Source organism: Neopelma chrysocephalum, unplaced genomic scaffold (genome assembly GCF_003984885.1).
Source record: "Neopelma chrysocephalum unplaced genomic scaffold, ASM398488v2 Primary Assembly neopelma1_66, whole genome shotgun sequence".
Taxonomy (NCBI): Eukaryota; Metazoa; Chordata; class Aves; order Passeriformes; family Pipridae; genus Neopelma; species Neopelma chrysocephalum.
Window position 1 is genome coordinate 11,163,773 of NW_020897725.1, and position 21,415 is coordinate 11,185,187.

General features: G+C 36.8%; 1 protein-coding gene across 3 annotated transcripts in view; it reads left to right on the forward strand.

The window, feature by feature from the left end:
* KHDRBS3 (KH RNA binding domain containing, signal transduction associated 3) overlaps positions 1 to 21,415 on the forward strand; it is a 98,411-nt gene that overhangs the window by 60,146 nt on the left and 16,850 nt on the right. For 2 of the 3 annotated variants that reach the window (XR_003534400.1, XM_027684471.1), the window contains exons 6-8: positions 1,854 to 1,964; positions 3,299 to 3,491; positions 14,312 to 14,394. Coding sequence is in view for 2 of the 3 variants with exons in the window: in XM_027684471.1 (XP_027540272.1) it covers positions 1,854 to 1,964; positions 3,299 to 3,491; positions 14,312 to 14,394 (387 nt within the window). In the remaining variant the exon portion in view is untranslated. The remainder of the gene's footprint in view (positions 1 to 1,853; positions 1,965 to 3,298; positions 3,492 to 14,311; positions 14,395 to 21,415) is intronic. The other variant, XM_027684473.1, reaches the window with a different exon arrangement.

The window sequence follows — 21,415 nt, forward strand, 5'->3', positions numbered from 1 at the left end:
CTTCTAGTATGAACTGCCTTATCTACTTAATTGTTCCTGATCTGTAAGCTGTTCTAGACTGTGTCATCTTTGACATAATTTCTGTACTTCCAGTTATTTTGATTTTCTTCAAAATGAGGAAACAAGACTGCGAATATACACAGTTGACTAAAAAAGTTGTATGTACTCTTTTTTCTAATCTTCTTATATTTTCTAATATTTTCTATATTCTACATATTCCAATATTTCTAAATTTTTTTTTAATATTCTAATATGTATAATTTAACATCCTGACCTCTGGGCCAATCTTATTTCTAGATGTTCTATATATAGTCATACAGCGGAACCTATTACTTCATATAATGTTGGGATGTTTGAATTTAAACATGCATATGTATTAACTCCCAAGTGTCCCCTTTTATAATCTGGGGTTTTTTTGCTATTTTCCTTTCTGAAACATTCAGATTGGGATTCGGCTACAGATTAAAGAGTAGGCATCTGAACCCTGTTGCAGTTTATAGAAGAACAGTGCACTTTTATTTGTTCCTTTTGTTCTGTAATTTGTCTCTAGAACATTGGCAGCACTATCCAATGGATTACTGTAAGAACAGCTCTTCCATGAGAACACTGTCTAGTCTTTTCCATTGTGCAGCAAAATCTTCATGTATACGTACATGTATACGTTCATAGATACACATTGTTCTGCACTGGTGGTCTAGGCTCACTCTGGCAGGTTTCCTGATTCTGGAAGGTTTGAAAGACTTTAGTTATCTCTGACCTGTAGATGCAGTAACCATCTGAGTGGTGTAATACAGAACTGTACATCTTAGATTCATTCCTCCTACAGTAACTCCTAAAGTTATAAGTCAAAATCATAAATGATCTCATAAGATTTTTTTTTTAATTAGCATTTTTCCTTTGAGGTTAGAGTTGGGTTCAGCCCTTCAAGCGATACCTCTTTTAAAACCTGTTCTAGCCTTACTGAGCCCCTTTTACCCTTTCTCAAGCTTTTCTTTTTTGACAATTTTGTGTTTGCTCTGACTTCCCATAGGATTTGTCTTCCCATATGATGTATATACATCTTACTCATTTAAACAGTTTTAAACATAATTCATGTAGCTGCCCTTTTCAATTTAAGTAACACCTGAGTTGATCTGTTGTTTTTGCAAAGGTATGCAAAGGTTCCTGTTCAAGTGGTTCCTCAATATTTTGAGTTTCTGTTCACTGTTAATGTCAATCAAGCCTTAGTTCCCTGATAACTTCCTAAAGGAACAACAATTTACAGTTTCTAAAAATTTACTCTTAGCATCGTTCCCAGACATGACTCCAATCTCTGTGGTGATGATTGAACTCTCCTGTCACTGGGTTACCTTTCTTGATGCCTTTCTAGTCTCTTCCAGCCTGGTGCAGTAACCATCTGAGTGGTGTAATACAGAACTGTACATCTCAGATTATTCATTCCTCCTACAGTAACTCCTAAAGTTATAAGTTAAAATAATAAATGATCTCATAAGAGAAATATTGTTTCCCACCCATCACCATTCCACTCCTATTAACTGTTTTTAGAAATGCAGAAAAGACCTCATCACATGGATCTGGTGTTCTAATTACTCCAAGAATAAATCTATGCTAGCTTGAAAAACTGTACTTTTTTTCTTCCCTCAAATGCTTTTCCATATTTTTCAGCATGTCCCATTTCCTGCTTTCACTCGCACCCTGTCTGAAGGATGCCACGATTATGCCTAGTGATTCTTGAATCTTTAATGTCTTTTTTTGACTTGGTATTGACTATTGTCTATGCCAATAGGTTCATTTCCCTTTCTTCGGCTTCACTTGGAAAGTATCACATTTGCTATTTCTTTATATTACTTCAGCAGGCTGTGTCTGGGAACTTCACTGCTCACCCCTGCCCCCACTACAATGAAGTCAAATAAGCAGCTGGTACCCTGTCCTGAGGAGGCATTCTACAGATTAGCCAAAACCAAGTAATAAGCACAGTTTTAAATCACTTACTCTCTAGGCTTGTTTAAAATACTTTGTGACTGTGTTTTGATCAGTAATTAGAATTAATAAAATCAATCCTGATGGTGTCTTTACATTTTTGCATTCCTCATTCAGTGATGCAGTTTTTGAAATACTGATTATTTGTGATAAAATGATTACCTCGTTTTCTGATTACTTCACCAATGTGAAGTTATATGAAATGGGATAGGAAATCCTAAGGCCTAATCTGGACTTTTATAATATTGTTTAAATTGGAAATTTCTACTGAAATCAGGACAGTATTTTCACTCAATTACTACTCTTGAGATTAATTAGATAATGGTTTGATAGATAGAAAGGTGGTGTAGAGCTTGTGCTTTGTTTCCTTCTATGTATCTGTTAGAGTATACAATGAGGGTCTGACTTCCTTGGAACAAGTCTGTATGCCCACAGCAGTCATTTAGACTCAATTATAGTCCATGGGGTGAAATTATCTCCTTTAAAAAGGAGATGTCTATTAGCAATGTTTAAAAGAGACTAAATTATGCCAGTTTCTCACAGATTGTACCTCTAGGTCTCTCCCTTTACTGCAGGGAGGCAGGAGGAGAGGCCATCTCTAAAAAGATCAAATGTTTTTGAAAACCGGTTTACCTGCAGTCTCATATTTTTCATCCATATGTTAAGTGACCAAAGTAATGGAATGCAAGTTAATGCTTATCACACTTTCAGAATTTTTAAACCAAATATACTGTTATTTCTTGTTTTTAAATACATACAGAACATCAGGTTATATCCTATAATCACCCTGCACATGTTTGGATGTTTACTGCAACATCTAGAAATCTCTTCAGAACCAGAAAAAATGTAATTTTTGTGACCCATTCAGTATCTCACATGCAGTGTGATTTTTGGGTTGTGTTTAGGAGCTTGCACAGGATCAGAAAGGAGTTGCAACTGATTCCTCTGTGCAGGGTTTGAGTATGATATAGCCTGACACCTTCAAATTAATCTGTTATTCCATGATTGAGATTTCACGTGCTAGAAGTCAAAGTCTAGTGAAGTTGACTGATTCCAGCAGATGGTTTTGGGTGTGTCTGTGTATGTGAGAATGGCTCAAGCCAATACAAATTTCAATACTGAATCCTGTGTCTAGTGTGTGTTCTTTCCATAATGTGCGTAGTTGGATTTAAACATACAGAAAAATGACAAACTCTAAATCTCTTTTGGACTTTTTCTGGCTGTAGCAAAGCAAAATTGCCGTGGTGTGCAGGAGGGAGGTGTTGGAAGGGAGGCCCAGGGTCTGGTGTTTAATGGTAAGTGATCCATGTGTTCACAGGGGCCGTGGAGGGGTGCCTCCACCACCAGCAGGAGTACCCAGAGGGGCACCAGCACCCAGGGGAGTGCCTCCCAGCAGAGGACCAGTCAGTCGTAGCCGGGGACTTCTGGCACCCAGGGCAAGAGGAGTCCCCCCTCCTGCAGGATACCGGCCCCTCCCGCCGCCCCCGGCACAGGAGACCTACGGGGAATATGTAAGTGGAGCTGTGACATACTGTGCATAGTGTGTAACTGTGGAGAGATGAGCCTGTCCCTTCAGAACTCTGTAGAATCTCTTTAATTAGTACCTAATTAAGTCTTGCATCTGTAGCAGACATGGTCATCTCTCTTCCCCTTTTCAGACTTGAGCTGTTTTGTATTAAACAAAAACCTTCAGATTATGTATATACACTATCATAAAGACATTGTGCATTTGGCAAAATAGTTATGTACCTCTTAAATGTATTATATTAGGTTTCTGCTTTACAAAAATCTGAAAAATCACGATGTTGTAGACTTTTAATTCTCAGCTAAAACAAAATAATATTCTACTCTTCTTAAACCTATCTTTAGGATCATAAAACTGTTCAATGATTAAACAAATAAAATATTTTTATGAATGCTTCAGAACTAATACTAAAATTTTAACAATGTACAGTGTATCTCAATAAGCCATACATATTTATCTTTATTTTTATTTTATTAAACATTAAAATCATATCAAAATGGTTTTTGTATTGTACATGACAAAATGATGTGGCTATGAATTGTTAAGGTAAACTTAAACTGGACTTACAGAGCAGTAAGATAAAGAAAAAAGATCATTAAATCATAAAAATGGACTTAGAAAAAATAATATCTTCAAGGACAATGCTTTTAATGTTTTTTATTTATTGAAGCTTTGTGTGGCCTCTTTACAGCCAAGTGTGTCTGGACTTTGTTATTTAGGCTAGGAAAAAAGAAGTTCTGAGTTCCAGAAAGTGGTTTTGCTATTTAGACATTTTTTCTCTCTCTCAACCTCTCTTTCACCTGCCTGTTCCCTCTCTTCTTTCACTGACCCCTGCCAAAACCCTCTAAATAAATCTCGGCCTTTGTCCTTTCAAACAGAAACCCAATTTTCTATATAACACTTACAGCTTTATGCAGAAAAGTTTAATATCATTGGTATAAACATTTATGCATATAACTGAACAATTCAAAAGAAGTTAATGTAGTTCATTAATTGTGGGGAAGAATACTTGAACAACATTTCTAAATTTCCCCTGGCTATACTTGGCTAGTCAAAGTGGGTGCTGCAAATGAGTGGTTCTGTCACAATGCTTTCAAAGGAATCAGTCCTCATTAAACAGCCTGTTTCCAGGACACACACTCTGGAACATATGGAGATATGATAGAATATAAACCTATTTGAGTAAATTCATATTTATATATAATCTGCTATTTATAGCATGTATTTATAGAAGTGGCATGGAAATAACAGCTTTTTGAGTCATTCTCTGAGAAGTAAAACATAGATCAGGATACTAAGTAGAAAACAGCACTGTAAAGAAAAACAGTGCTATGCTAAATCACTTCTAAAAGGAATGTTCTCTAGAACTGGATCACTTATCTTCCAAACAAGATACCCTAAATAGGATAGATATACTTAAAGCTGTAATTGATAAAGCAGTGCTAGATGGTCCACTTTAAAATGACTCTATTTCTTGTCTCCTTTGATAAAATGGGGTTTCTTTAGAAGGAAGATTAGCTAGGACACAAACCATTGGTGTATTGTTTGTTCAGTGTTAAATTTAACGCATGGCATTTTACCTGTCCATTCACAGTACATTATCAAAGTGCTTTAACTGTGTCTTTTACAGGTTAAGGTAGCATGGTACGAGTCATTAGTAGTATTTCTGCCCTTTCCTTATCAATTCCTCTTTAGCTATATCTAATATTAAAGCACTACTTTGCCAAGCTGAGCAGAATAAGGTCTCACTGGTTGAGAAGTGTTTGTAGGATAAGAACATCAGTAAGACCAGGGGTATCATAAGAAGATATTTTAAGCACCATCAAAGCTTTGGAGACTGGAATATCCAGAGAGATTACATAGAAGCCTTTACAAAAGTATTGGGTTTGTATGGCCAGGTTTTTATAGCTTGGGGGGTACAGAGGTGGCTTCTGTGAGAAGCTTCTGGGAACTTTTCCCTATGTCCAACAGAGGCAATGCCAGCCAGCTCCAAGGTGGACCTCCTGCTGGCCAAGCCCATCAGCAATGGTAGTAGTGCCTCTGGGATAATGTATTTAAGAAGGAGGAAAAAACCTAAACTAGAGAAGTCTATTCCTAAAGGGCTTCACCCAATGGAAGGGTTCCACGCTGGAGCAGTTCATGAAGAACTGCTGTCCAAGGGAAGGGTTCACACTGGAGAAGTTTGTGTTGGACTGTCTCCCATGGGAGGGAACCCACACTGGAATAGGGGAAGAGTGAGGAGTCCTGTCCCTGAGGAGGAAGGAGCAGCAGGGACAACATGTGATGAACTGACTACAGCCCCATTCCCCATCCTTCTGCACTGCTGAATGGGAGGAGGTAGAGAATTTGAGTGAAGTTGAGTCTGGGAAAAAGTGAGGAGTGAGGGGAAGGTGTTGTAAGGTTTAGTTTGTATTTCTCTTTTTCCTACTCTGATTTCATTGGTAAGAAACTCATTTCCCCCAGTTGGGTCTGTTTTGTCTGTGACAGTAACTGGTGAGTGATCTCTCCCTGCCCTTATCTCAAGCTATGAGCTTTTGCTAAATTTTCTCTTTACAGCTGGGGAGGGGACTGACAGAGTGGCTTTGGTGTGGGCACCTGGTGTCCAGTCAGGGTCAACCCACCACAAGGAGGCTTTCCACTGAGGATTGGAAAGTCTGTAAGGATTCATGAAGCTTTTCATTCCCTTAGGCTTATAAACCCCTGCTTTGTACTCATTAAAATAATGTGAAAGTGTGCAAGTTCAGGAGGAAGCAAACTGCTGATGGAAGCCTTGAACCACTCACTTCTGTAACTCTGCAAATATCTCAAAAGGTGATTCAGGGCTTTCAGTGTGTAAAGTCCTTGCTCGTTTCCTTTGTAGAGTGCTATTAAGTGTATCTTGTGACAGACAATGAATCACAAGGAGCCTCCCTTTTGCTTCACTCCCTTTGCTAACTTTTTCTGTAGTCTTTGAAACCAATGAATTTATAACATCTATGAGTAATTTACTCAGTTCTGTTTCTTGCCTATTGTGATCTCTCCTTCCTCTTCTTGATTAAGTAGTTTTCTAAAAGATAATAACAAAGTGGGAAGGGTAATACTTATTTCATTCTGAAAAGTTAGGTAAATCTTGGAGGCAGTATCTCACATAGCAAAAATTATGTCACAGGAAAAAAGTCATTAATTTGAGTTTAGGTGCATTTTAATGTGGGCTCAAGATCAAGAAAACTTGGGTGACCGTTGCTGTCCTGTGTTTAGAGCCCATAGGTGAGTTTTCCAGATGTTACCCATTATAGAAAGTTCTGCTCAGATATAGGCTGCTTCTATCATCTGTCACCTTTCTGGGGTCTCTGTAATGCTGGCTCTTGAATGTTTTGGCTTTCTCTGCAGAATTCACATGACATTATCAGACCAGCAGCAATACTTGCATGTTTTTCCAGCTCAATGTAACTCGTTTTCCCATTCCACTCTTGCCAGTCTTACTTATGTATGTCTCTCAGCCCCAGTACCCATTCCTTCTGGGATGTCACCATATTGTTAGTACCATGATGAAGGTTTTGAAGCCACTAAATGACAGTTCCTTATCATTTTCTCTGAAAATGTCTCTCTAATAGCTGTAGCATCAGCTTAGATAGCAAATATTCAGGCCTCTACAACCAGCCAGCTTTATAATAGCTCTGTTTGCTGTGATAAACTTTCTCTGAAAACTAACACGTCTCCCATTTTTATTTCCTCAACTGCTCAGGTCAGGAGAAAACCTAATATGATGTGGGAAGCATGCCCAGAATTATTTTTATAATACTTGGATAAGGGAAACCATACAAGGTGGATGCTACATTTATTGAAGCACAGATGGTTTCAGGGACATTTTTCCTCTTAATTTTATTCAAATTGTTCTCATTGAACTATACTGTATAATAGATAAAAATATTTTTATGTCTTGTCAAGTTGACAGTTTATTCCGTTAAGATAAGAAATAGAAACTGTATTTAACTACTAGCTAAAAATGTTAAGCTTTTCCATAATTTTTCAATAAGCAGGAAATCAGTAACAGTGTGCTAGCAATTCACTGCTCTTTAATAAGGTCAATTCCTTAGTGAATGTTCAATCAAACATGGGTTAGAGCAGAACTGCTCAGTCTGTTACTGTCTCGTAACAGTTGCTGCTCTTTGCCTCTTCCTGTTGTCCTCTTCTTAACAGCTTCAGACCTCTCAGACTTTTTTTCCAAATTAGTAACACAGCAGTGGGACTGAAGCTTTTTAAGAGTAGGCTTTTATTTGCTGCTGTTTTTATTTTACAAAGGTAAATGTTTTGTAAATATTCTGTCAGTATTTCACTTCTGTACTTTGCATGAATATATTTGTGATGCTGTGTCAAGTCCTGCTTTGGCTGCTTAAATGTGTTATATGCAAAGTGAGATTTATCAGAGTTCATAATCAGCTTTTTAGGCATTAAAAATTAGACTTTAAGTGGTGGTGTGGAATGTCTGTACTGAAAAGCAAAACTCATCAGTCTAGCATGTTATGGCCAAGATTTGCTTCAACACTATGTTAGGAAGCAATCAGATCTAAATATTCCTCCCACTTCTAGGGTAAGTTTGTGGCAGAGCTTTAGTTCTGTTTGTGGCAATTTTATTGATGTTTTCTTGTGTTCAGACAAGGGCTACCTCAGTGGCAGATCTTTCTAATGCACTGACCACATGTGCAATTACTAGCAGTTAATGCTTCAATTAGAATGCTTTAATGACATTGCTTTGTGTAATAAGAATTGGAATTAAGATGGAATGTCCACCAGTAAGAGACTGAGGGAACCTTTCTAATGTTAAGTAACTTGTAACTTGAAAAAGAACTTTATGAACTATATCCAGTTACATGCCAAAATTATTTTACCTTAAAGATGCAGGCTGCTCAGAAAGATGTATAGTACAGTTGGATGCAAAAAAGTTACATGATAAACTTCTAAAACTACTCTTTAAAATCTGTGTTTAGTTATTTGCTGATTCTGCAAGACCCTAAAGCTTAGGGATTATTGTTTTTAAGGCTTTATAGTTCCTGAAGTAAGTAGGACTTAGGGGAAGTTGGTTCACAAATAACATTTGGTTGGATGGCTAAGAAATTAATTTCATGATCCAGTGATTATTATAAAATATGAATGTAAGTATCCATTAGTGAAAAGAATGATTGCAAAGTCTATTTACAGGGGAGTGCCCATTCAGCTGAAAAACCTATAGCCTATTATTTAGTTCACTTTCTTTAGAAAGCTACTGCAAATTCTGTTTTAATCTGCAGCCTTGAGCTTGAATTCCCTGTCTCCTTTTTGAGATCGTAATTACTTGAGATTTTGAAAAACTGAAAATTAGGATTAATGTGGAAGCAGTTTCTTGGAGCTATTAATACACTGCTGATTTTGCATGGTGAACTGTTTGTAACGTAAATTTTTCTCATTAACATTCACTTGCTGCTTGTGGTTGAAGAAGGAAAGATCGGTAGGAAAAAAGAGCAAAAATGCTGTATACCATATTAAAAAAACCCAATTTTTTAATTTAGAAATAAAAGCTTCTTGAAGTTGAGGTGGCAAAATATTACCCAAAGTAAGGGCTAGTCTAGATGACATGAGACTTTGAAAAGAATATAGATTCTTGAATAGAGTTCAAGTATAACTTCAATGTTGCTTTGCAACAGTTACAGCATGTTTTAATTTACCTTTGTCTTCTAAATGTTGTTAACTTCCTAATGACAGTCAGCATTTTAAATGAGTGGTTTTATTTGCTTAGTTGTTTTGAATGTGAAGCTTTTTGTTTGGGTTCCTGGAAGATACTGAAGTAGTTTCAGTTTCTAAGAACTTGAGAAATTCTTTTGTCCATGGGGTTTCTGTTCCCCTTTGTGGATGATGTTGTGGTTTGCACTAAGGTATTACACACTTCTTTAAGCAGTGTGTTTATTGAGTTCTGGCTTTTCAGAAGTGCTAAGACTATTTGTAAAGTCAGGGTGAATTTGGGTAAGACTTTTGGAAAGAAAGTTCATAACACGAAAACATTGTTTCCTGGCTTTCCCCCCTCCATTATAATGTTCTTTTTCATGCTAAATAGGACAAGCAAGAAGAGATAAATGTACATGTTTCAGATTTTAAGCCCTTCAATTGTTTTGTTTTACTTTACATCTTTGACCTTCTCTTGGATTTTCAGGATGAGATGGAGTAAGAGAGAATGGAAAATGTTTCCATTTTCCCAGGAACTCAGGTGACATAGGCTGTGGAAACAGAAGAATATTATGGAGAAAAGGTTGAAAAGCTTTTCCACTTGCCTATCTCAAAGTTCACCCATCAAGTTCATATAAAATTCTTTTCAAAGTATTTTAGTTTAAGTTGCTCATCTAAAACTTGGTGTTACTGAATGAGAATGAGTTGTCCTCCTCATTCCGACACTGTTCCCTGCTGTTGTGCACAGAAAACAGACTTGTTTTGGTCTGGCAGTAATTTGCTTTAAATGTTACTGTCTAAAGTCATTACCAACTCCTCGGGGGTTTTTTGAGGTGCATGAAAAACAATCCACTAGTACATCTCTCATTCCAGGAATACCTTATTTGTTCTGGTTGAATATGTACTAGGCTCCTTCTAGATGAAAACAGATGAAAATTTCCAAAATAAGAGCTTACAGTCTGTGCATGTTTGCTGCTAATGTCCTTAATGAGAACACTCAGACTTTAGATGGTAGTAGATACCCATATTTGTTTTGATTGCGCCATATTCCCTGTTGATTAAATGATGGGGATGATGTTACTTCCATGTAACAAAATGGCTGTTCCTTCCCTTTACAATTCTAATTTAAAAAAAAAAAATTCTTCATTGCACCACACTGAAGTTGTTTTGTGTTTTCTCCTTCAAATTAATCTCTGAACATTTTTTTTAAAAATTTGATAGTTTTTATCTGAAAGGAATACATTCCTCCAGTATTCTGGGATAAAGTACTGGGGTGAGTATTAGTTTCAGAGAATGATGAGGTAAAGAAACAACCACCTTTATCACCTAGTGATAAAGGCCCTAATTTTTTCCCTTGGATGGATTTCCTTAGATGGGAACAGCTGAAAAATTGATTTCTTATTGAATTCACGATTTTTTTTTTTCCAGCACTGAAAATGGCTTTTCTGTTAAAAGTTGTTTTTACCCTTTTCTTTCTTCCAGTGTTGTTCTTTGAAATATTGTTTGTTTTCCCTAAAAAGGGTCCAAACACTAGTCTGTCATTGTCGCTGCCATCAGATTTTAACTTAAAGCTACCATTTCCTATTCCCCACCAACAAGGATGTGTTTAGAGTACTGTTATAATTAGAAAGAAGCACTGATGAGCAAGACTTAGCACGATTTATAATGTTTGGGATAGTACAAAAGCTTTGGCAAGGATTGCTTTTATCATTTTTTGACCTGTGATAGTAACTTGATGTATTTGAAGGGTGCTTATTTACCCATTGCCTTTGATTCTGTTCATGAAAAATGTCTGCAGGTCACAGTGAGCAATTCCAGTTACCAGTGCTGCTCTTTGGATTTATCTCAGCTGTGGGCACTATCATTGAGACCACTGCAGGCAGAACCTCTCTTTAAGAAAAAATGCTTACAGGTTGCCTTAATAAGGGAGCTTATTACTAAGATTTGAGATTTTGCAGAATAATTTCATACTCTTTCCAAATGATCTGTCTTGATTCTGTTCATGAAGATATGATCTTGTTTGGCCTTCTGGTTTTTGGACTGGAATAGGAAATACGGCTTTGCCACTAAGCTTTCTAATATCTGAGTATCTTTAGGAATAGCTCTTTATGGATTTGTGTAATATGAATAGAGAGGGAAGTCCATTGTATTGCATTTGGTAGATAGTAGAAATACAGACGCTGTCATCCATATGAAGAATAATGGCTTTAGATATAAAGATGAGTACTTTCATAAGTACCTGAAAGATGCCAAAAAATCAGCAGGAAAAATGCAATGAAAAGATTCTTATGGAAGTGTAGTTCTTCCTGTATTATAGAAATCTGTATAGCAATGCTTGTACTCAGTAGAATGTAGTTAGTACAGTGGTGTACTTTAGTACAGGATATCTGTGCATATAAGTTCTGTCCTGTCCATTTTCATTATATACGTGTAAAAATGAGTTATTTTCATTTAAGTTAACATGTTTTTTTTATAGTAATGAAACATGCCAGATGGCCAAGGATATTTCACCTAAAATACTAAATGGAGTTAAAGAAAACATTACTGAAACCACAAGAGGTCTGATTCAGAAAGAAAATACTCAAGTAATGTGGATTTAATTTAAAATGTAAAACATTCTGCATTGGCTGACCCTATTTGTAACCTCCTGAAAGAGAAAGTTTTCAAATAGTGTATGACTAAGAGCAAATACTGTCAGACCTAATTCAGGGAAAGCTCTGAAACATACTTCAGCTGCCCCTGCCTAATTGCTACTTCAAGGGAACTGTGCACAGTAAACACATTTTGGAATTTGAATATCTTATCTCTTAACAGAACAAGCCATTGAAAGCAAAACCATTCTATTTTTGGAGCATGTTGCACATGTTTATCTCTGTTTTAATGTAAACTTTGGGGTTTATAACTGTAAATATTAGGGAAAAAGTCTTTACTGTGAGGGTGGCGAGGCAGTGGAACAGGTTTCCCGGAGAGATTGTGAATGGCCCATCCCTGGAAGCATTTAAGGCCAGGTTGGATGGGGCTCTCAGCAGCCTAGTCTAGTGGGAGGTGTCCCTGCCCATGTCACACAGTTAGATCTTTAAGGTCTCTTCCAACCCAAACCATTCTCTGATTCTGTGAAATACAGCAATAAAAAGGAATTGATCTATTTAAGCAGATCATAGTACTCGCAACAGCACATTTTGATAGCTTTAATTCGGAGTGATTGGAGTCCCACATATAAACTACAAACCAGATATCTTTCCATTCAAGGCTTACAAGAGCCACCTTCAACAATATTATAATGCAGGGTCTAATTTCAGCAGTGCTGAACTTAAGTAGCTCACAAAGTGGTGAACAGTAGAGAGTCCTGGGGAAAAGTTCTCTGGAAGAGGAGTGCAAATACTAAAAACACTTCAGTCTCATATAGCATGGACTCCCCCAAATTTTCATTTTATTATGCTGAATATATTGGGAAGGATCTCCTTATTTCAAAACTACTTTGTTCCTTTGTCTTCAAGAAGTCATAGTTACACCATAATTTCAAAGTAGTCTGTTATCCCCTTTCCTTCATGATCAAAATAGTTAACATAGATTTGAATAATAGGAATGATTGCTTAGGAGTTCTCCAATGATTCCTTAGTGGCAAAGCTTTCCTGACATGTTAAAAGATTAATTTCAGTCCTCTGCTTTCATTTGTTGCCACTGCTGGATATGCACAGCTTAAAGTTTGGAAGCTCATCTTAGGGATGGCTCGTTCACAGTTGGGAGAGTCTCTGAGAGGAGACCAAATGTCTTGTAAATGTTCTGGAAAAGAGCAAATAAGTTGGCTCAGGCAGATTCAGCTGTTGATCAAGGTCTGTATTGTTAAGAGATGTCTGTATATTGCATCAATAAGTAATAAGGTGGTTTTTTGGAGTAACTGGAGGCAGTGGTTTGGGCGGTTGGTCCATGGCTTATCAAGAGAAACCCGTATCTGATAAGCAAGAAAACACTAAGACTTCTAATTTTTAGTTTCAGGGCAGTGATTTACTGAAAGAGAAAATGCATTTCCTTTTCAAATGGGACACTACTTATCCATGGATCTCCGCACAGCAGACAATTGGAAGAATTCTAGTTTCTTCTTCCCAGCCGGTGAATAGAGTCACTCATTTTTGCTGGCCAGTGTTCACAGCCAACCTTCTCCTAATCACTGCTGGGAAACAATTGTTTGCACTGATCTAGCAGTGGTGAAGCTGCATTGATGGGCAGATTGCCTGTTTTCCATATAAACTTGCTAAAAGCTCTCAGGAATTTCATTTTCCTATCAGTTGTTTTGAGGATGTCACTGGCTTCTGCTATGGAAAGCTTTTCTTACCATGCCTAGAAAGCTGTCAGATTCCCATCACTGGAGATGTTTTCCCCTAGAGTTGGACAATCTATCATTTATCATCTCTATCTAATTGATACTACTGACCAGTTTTGTTTTCTGTCATTTCTGAAAGATTCTTAAAGGTTCCTTTTCCTGGAAATGTTGGTTCTTTCTGAAACTTGATCCTTACGTTGCCAGGGTTTGATACACACTTATTCAGAAAATACTATATATATATATATATATATATATATATATATATATATATATGTAATATTTATATGATAAGGATGCCTGATTTTAATTTCTCTGGGTCCCTCAGTTCTCAAAATGTCTTCTCATTAGGTCAGACTCATCTTGCAAAAGCTGGACAGGATACCCCTAAATATCCATTAAGTCTTTGGATATTTGGATAGGATTTGGATATTAGGATTTACTATGAATCAATACAAAGGATGTGCTCTTTCTACTTTCCCAGAGCTTTCCTGAAGATTGGTAGTTCACTAAAATTCAAGGCCGTGAGGACATGAAATGTTTGTACTGTCTCTGCACAAGCCAGGTTAACTGAAGAAAAATCTTTTAAAGCACGTTGCCAGTAGTTCAAAATACCCTTTAAGAAATTATGTTCTTAGATTTGTAGATGGCAGTAGTTTCTATTAGTATTAAGATTTTGCCACTTCATGGTGTACGTACGCCATATATACATTTCAGGAGAAATTGTCTTTCATAGGTAGAACTAGGTTACTACTTTGTTTCTGGAGTGTGCTTGTGGTTAATATTACATTTCTTTTATATCATTTCAGGAGTATGATGATGGCTATGGAGCTGCTTATGATGAACAAAGCTATGATTCTTATGATAACAGCTATAGCACTCAAGCACAAAGGTAAGCCTCCAAATCAACTGTAACTACATTTGAAAAATTCTGTGGTTAGCCAGTTAGTTTTACTTAAAGGTTTTCAAAACAACAAATTTTGAGAGGCTTTTTAGAAATAACTACCTGTGTTAGTTGTTTTTAGTATCACATAAGTATAAAAGTTAAGTTTCTGAGTGTCTGAAAAAAAAAAGCAGAACTGACAACTTGAAACAGTTTTAGTGATGCCAAATCATAATTCAGAAAGTTTTCAAAAGTTCAGGAAATTCAGGAAAACTTAATTCAGATTGATTTTGGGAGGGAGGAGTAAGTAAGGAGGGGAGAGGAGAAAAAGAAACTTAAAGGTATTAAATCTTCTGAAACATGAAACTGATTGCATTTCCTTACTACTTTTAACAAGGTTGTATTCCAGTATTTTACCTTTATTTGACTGTAATAACAGTACACCCCTTGTGTGTGTTTTACTTCTCTGTGGAATTCTTTGTAACAAATTTGAATCGCTTCTCACTTGTTTTCCTTCCCCCACTTCATTCTCAGCAGTATCTTTAAGCACTTTTAATTTATTTTATTAAAATTTTGCTTTCTTCAAAGGAGTCACTATTTGGCAATTCCATGAATTACAAAGAATACTAATGTGTCCCAGTGTTGGGAAAAATGCTGTGAAGTAAAAACTACTTCCCATAGGTAGAACTTAATGGCAAAAATCACATGACAGATATAGCAACTTGGCTGATCATTCCTGATATTGGGTACTTCCAATGTGCCTGTCTCAAAAAGGAACTTCTGTCCACCTTTTACTGAATTGTAATTTATTTTCACTATTTTCTCTTGGACCAAGCTTTTGTAAATTGCTCAACAGTAGATTTTTTAATGTCTTTGAGAATGTTTTGAAACTTTTATGGCAATGTTATGACATGTCTCTGAGGCAGGGTAACTGAGGTTCCTGTTAATAAATACCTTGGGGTGAATTAAAGTAAAATGACACTGAATGAGAGGTGTATATGAGGCCAGATGTATTTTAAAACAATTTAATTGCAGCAGAATTAGGTAGCCATTTTGTTTCCTTTATATAAAAGTATCAGGAAATAATACATAAGGAAAAGAGAGAGAAGGAAACGATAATAGTAGATTATGAAGAGGAAAGATATCACCACCTGTGGATGCAGTGATGAGACTTAATTGTTGTGATTTTGATTGTCCATGATCTGTGATGGTCTCAGTCTTATCTGGTGGGAATGGGGGCCCACCAAGCAGAAGGTTCTTCTTGTTACATACATGAAAACTAGCGTAGGAACACCTGGGTCCCTCCCCAGGGAGAGAGTTCTTTGCTATAACACTGAGGCACGTGCAGTCTTCAGATGAAGAATTTTCAAAGGAGTTGGGGAGTTGCTTTGTAGTCCTCGTTGGTTTCAGTCCCCCTCTACTCGTCTTGCCTGTTCCTTGACCCCACTTCTATGCTTGCATTGTATATTGTGTGCTCACCATGGACCTGAGCAGGAAAATTGGCTCCAGTCAGGTGCTGCCCTACCTTTGCATGGTCCTCCTTTCCAGGCACATCCTGTTCTAACTTGCCCACTTGAATGGTCATCGGTGTTTGAGGCAATGCATTAACTCCTTACTGTCCAGGCTTCTGCAGGCAAAAAAACCCCTTAAAATTGTTGAAACAATAATGTTCAGAAAATTATAAAATAAAATACTATAGATTTACATTACTGCTTTAGGTTTTTTGGCTGATTAGAGCATCAAACTTTGTCCACTGCAAAGATGGCAATAGGAGAGGAAGATGAGATGTTGATAAATAGATGCTTCTTGGCCTGTTTTCTGTTCTGCTAAATATGTAAGGTTTACAATGGAGCTTTATCTGAAATAGTACGGAACTGTTCACAGCAAAATTGAGAATAAAGCTCTTTACACCTGGCATCTGCTTTTCTGTAGTGTTGTCACAACCAACTTCAATTTTGTTGTGTAAATGAATATTTTTCTGTGCTCAACAACTTAGTCAACGTGAAAAAACACAGTGGACAGTACTAGTGTAGTTATTGCTGAGAACTAAAATAATGAAATTACCTTTGTCTGATACTTGGCTGCTACAGCTTCTAAGCTACTGAAAATGGATAAAAATAATATGACTTAAGAAACCAGCAGTGTAGTCTCCAAAATATGAGACTCTGTAGTGTTACATTTCGAGAGCAGCTGTTGGTAATGGAGTTTTTTTTCCCCAAAAGAAAATTGCCGAAGAAGTCCTCAACTTTTATGTCAGTAATTCTGTTCTGGTTTACTGCTCCTAGTGTTGGTAAATGGGTTTATTGCACGCAAACATTTGGACTTCATTACAAAGTCATTTGCCCGAGCCAAAACTAAACATTACTTGGATTTGATTTTTTTTTTTTTATGTTAAGAAGGTTTTCACTGGCATTTTCTTCCTTTGAACTAAAATTAAGAAAGAAACAAATTTCCCAAGGAATGAAATTGCTGTTGTAAAGGATTAATACATAAGAATGTATAATATTCTTAGATATATGTGCACATACTTAACTGTCTAGAAGGAGATACTTCATAAAATGATTGCTGTACTTTGTGTTTTATCTGTAGTTTCACAATACATATATTGTTAGATTTTAATGAATTTGTTATCTTTGGAATGATTACTTGACTTTTTTTCCCCCTAATTCTATTAAGTGTTCAGTGGTAAAAGAAAACATGAAATTATTCACTGGCATGTTTCTCACAGGATATCAACTCTCATTTTCTTGCATATTTTCTGGCTTGGCAAAAAGATTTTTAGGATAGTATTGGCAGGCAAAAAAGTAATAACTATAAACAGCCATCGGAGCTACCTAGACTAGCATTCCTATCTTTAATCAGAATATTGAGTAGTAGCCCATATTGCAAAATGTCATTTTGTAACCATTAGGAGATACTTATCATATTTATGTTCATTACAATGCCCTTACTATGAAGGAAATTAAGGGAAAGTGCATTGTTTTCATAGCTTAGCCTTATATCATTCTTGATATTTTGCCCTCATAAAACATGGAAGGAAGCTGCATTTGCACATGGAGGGCATTCATGTGTTTAAAATGCATCATTTAGTGACCAGCATGTGGAAACAACTTACTCTCTTTCCATTTCTAAGTTGAAAATACTGATCTTGAAGTATTTCTAGTATGCCTTCTGCTATTCATTTCTCTAGAAATATTGTAATATTAATGATATTGTGTATTAAAGGGGAAATTTTATTAAATTTTATTAAACTGAAAATGAGTTGGCTCATTAAATTACTTGCAGTAGTTTTTAGTGTATAACCAAGTTTGAGTGCAGGAACAGGGTTTAATGTTCACAAATGTACACATTGTGTGACATGGTGGAGGCAGTGGGAATGCTCATTTCTATTTTAAAGCTTTTGCTTATGTAGTGATTCCCCTATTAAAGATGGACGCTTGCAATAGAATCTGAAATACCTTTAGGAATTTTGGAGATCTGTAAGATGTTGCACAACAGCACATCTTTTGCTATAGGTGAACAGGAGTACTTTCTCGAAATCTAACCATTCAATACAACAGTGTGACTCTCCTTGATTGCTTTTATTTTGATGTTTCAAGTGTATTTCCCAGAAATGGTCAAATCTGAGATGGACTGGGGTGAGTGTGTTCAGATATGAAGAATTGGATACTGTGTATTTCTGTGTGTATTGAGGTGGATGTGACTTTACTTGCTCTGCAAATAAATTCTTCCTATTTTTATACTAAGTGCTTGCTGATAACAAATTGCAAGTGGTTAGAAGTTTAGTGGCATTTTATTTGACATTGTGCGAGACCGTATCCTTGCTTGTGCGTGGCATTCTGAACATTCAGTTAAAACCTGCCACAGCACTAATAAGGAGAGAAACATTAGAGTTTTCTGAGTTCTCATCTATCTTAATGCCCTGTAATCCTATAAAAAAGTTGTTTTCCTTCAGAACAATTTATTATCCACAGTTGTTTGTTCATGCAACAAAGCTCCAAATAGTGCTTCAGGATGTCCTTTAATGGAATTGTTTTTATGGTCAAAAAGACGTATCCCTTGGAGCTGTACTGAGCTTGACTAGTTATCTGAACCGATTTTTAGAAGAGATGTGACTAAATTATATCTATAGTTTTTTGCAGACGGATTGTTTAATGCTATTTTCGTCGGTATAATCTGGGATGGTTAATCAACTGGTCTTCTTAGTCTTGTTATAAAAAACCCAAAACAACCTCAGAATAGCTTAAAATATTTCTCAATTTTTGAAAATCAAAAGCTACTAAACATAGAATCATAGAATGGTTTGGGCTGGAAGGGACCTTAAAGACCATCTAGTTCCAACCTTCCTGCCACAGGCAGAGACACCTTCCACTAGACCAGGTTGCTCCAAACACCATCCAACCTGACCTTGAGCACTTCCAGGGATGGGGCATCCACAGCTTCTCTGGCCAACGTATTCCAGTGCCTCACCACCCTCCTAGTCAAGAGTTTCTTCCTGATATCTAATCTAAATCTTTTCTCCTTCAGTTTAAAACCATCCCCTCATCCTATCACTACATGCCCCTGATATGCAGTCAAGCTTTAAGGTTGTATGTTATGCAGTCAGGAGTTCCTTCATAAAATTTGTTTTCTTTATACACATGGAGTAATTTAACATGTGCAGTTGTATGCCAAAAACCTTTCCACGATCTTAAGGAAAAATGAATTGTGAGTGTGAAAGCCAAACTCGTGACTCCTGGTACTGATATTTTCCTGTGTCAGATGCATGTACACCTGTGATGAGGAGTGTCCCTCCTCAGCACATGTGCATTCTTCCAGAACTTAGCTCACTCTTAAAAGACTTCCCAAACCTGTCCAGAATTTTAATTCTTTTCTTGGATTTATTGCAGAAAGTAGTGGGTATTTTAATGGTCTGATATTAATGCTAGACCAATTTTATTATGAAAATTCACATAATAGTGTTATGGAGGAAGCAGGAGAAGCAGGAGCATTTAGTTGTGTCTTCATTTAAAATTGTGGCTCAGTTTAAGCATTTACAGCATGAGGAAAAAAATCTAGTTATTTTAAATCTTTGAAATACGTTTCAAATTGAGCCAAAGTGCTTTTGTCCCTCAGTGACTCCATGCATGATCCGCACAAGTGTTTGCGAAGACAATAATATGGCAAAGGGAAATGGATGCTAATAAATCAACTGTCACTGTCAGCTCACTGTTTAATGTTCTCTAGAATACATAAGATTTATCACTGAGGAATTGTAGAATAATGGTAGTGTATGGAAACAAAGTCCACCAGGGAGATGTACTACATCATTTGGATTTAGCGCTGCCATCTGCTTAATAGCATTGAGATGACTACAGAGGTACTTATGATCAACCATTCATAGCAGTGACAGATGCTGTAGAGAGTTAACATGCCAGGGAATGAGGTTTGTTACTGAAATTCAGATTATGTGACAAGGTTGCTGAGAAAGGGGGCTGGGTTTCTTACCTCTCCAACAGCATTAGAGGTTTACTGTGTGCTTTTAAGTTTACTATTGAGAGAGAATGGCTAACACAGTTGCTGTAGTGCAAAAAGAAGTATGGAGAAACCCCATCTGTTTGGTTCATGCACTCAGAAGTTTCAAAGAACTTCCTTAGGCTTGTGTGCTAACATTTAAAACACAATACTTTTCCTAGGTAAAAAAAAAAGCTTTTGACTAGCTTCATTTTTTTAATCTGCAACAGAGATCAGCAGCCTCAACTACAAGAGGAATAGTTTGTTTAACTGTATGCCTGTGTCTGCTGAGGGACAAGAATGGGTCATTCATGTAGTAATGCCATTTTGTATTTAATTATAATTTATAATTTTAAAACTGTTTTAGATCTTCAGTCAGGGTGATCTCACCTTCACTCTGTTGCAGAATTTAATCTAAACAGGGTTATAAAATGGGAAATATTAGGACTTGGGGAAATGACTGGCTTTGTTTACAGTTTTCTGCAATGCTTTCGGGTTTCCACATTTATCTGTTAGTGCTATAGATTTCTCTTGGCAACAAGCACTGTGCCACTGGCTTAAATAGTGTTTCTCAGTTGCTCTTTGTGTATATCTAACAATTGCTATCACTTCAAATCAAACCAAAATGTGATAAATTCAAATCACTGCAAGTTGCCTGTGAGCCTTGGAGCCACGCAGTTAACCTAATCTTAGCTGAGGGAATTGGCAAATTCTCTTTAGTGTACCTATGTTTATTCAGTGCCTCTAAATCATCCTGTGTTTATTGTTAATGTGTTGGGAAATGAGAAATACATGCTGCAACTTTATGTTAAATCATTTACTTAAATGCATAAAAAGATAACTGCCCATATGGTAATTCCTAGGCATGTTAAAAACATGGTATTCTGAATCACATAATTGTTAAGGTTGGAAAAGATCTCTTAGATCAAATCCAACTGCTAATTCAGCACCACCAGGTTCACCACTAAACCATGTCCCCAAGTGCCACATCCACACAGGTTTTTTTTGAAGACTTTCAGGATGGTCGTTCCTGGGCAGCCTCTTCCAGTGCCTGACCACCCTTTCAGTGAAGAAATTTTTTCCCAAGGTCCCCTATTTCTCACATGGGAGAAGAGACCAACACCCACCTTGCCACACCCTCCTTTCAGGTATTTGTAAGGAGTGATAAGGCCCCCCCAGAGCCTCCTTTTCTCCAGGCTGAGCCCCCCCCCGGCCCCAACTCCCTCGGAGGTGAGACCATGTTCTTTACTGTTCATTTAAACAGTGACTGATTCAAGATGGAAAATTTCTTTGTCAGGGGCACTGTGTACAAAGACCCAGTGGTTTGAAAGGTTTGAGGAATTTTGTGTTTGTTAGCTTGTGGTAGTTACTTAGGAACTAAGTAATCAAATTCTGGGTTGAAAAGGACTTAAACTCACCTTGAAATCTGGCAGTGGCCATTGTTCAATTGATGCCTGAAGAATACAACTAAATTGGTTTGCCAAAATCCTTCAAATCTCTCTAAATACCTGATTTTATGTCATTCCAGAGGCACTTT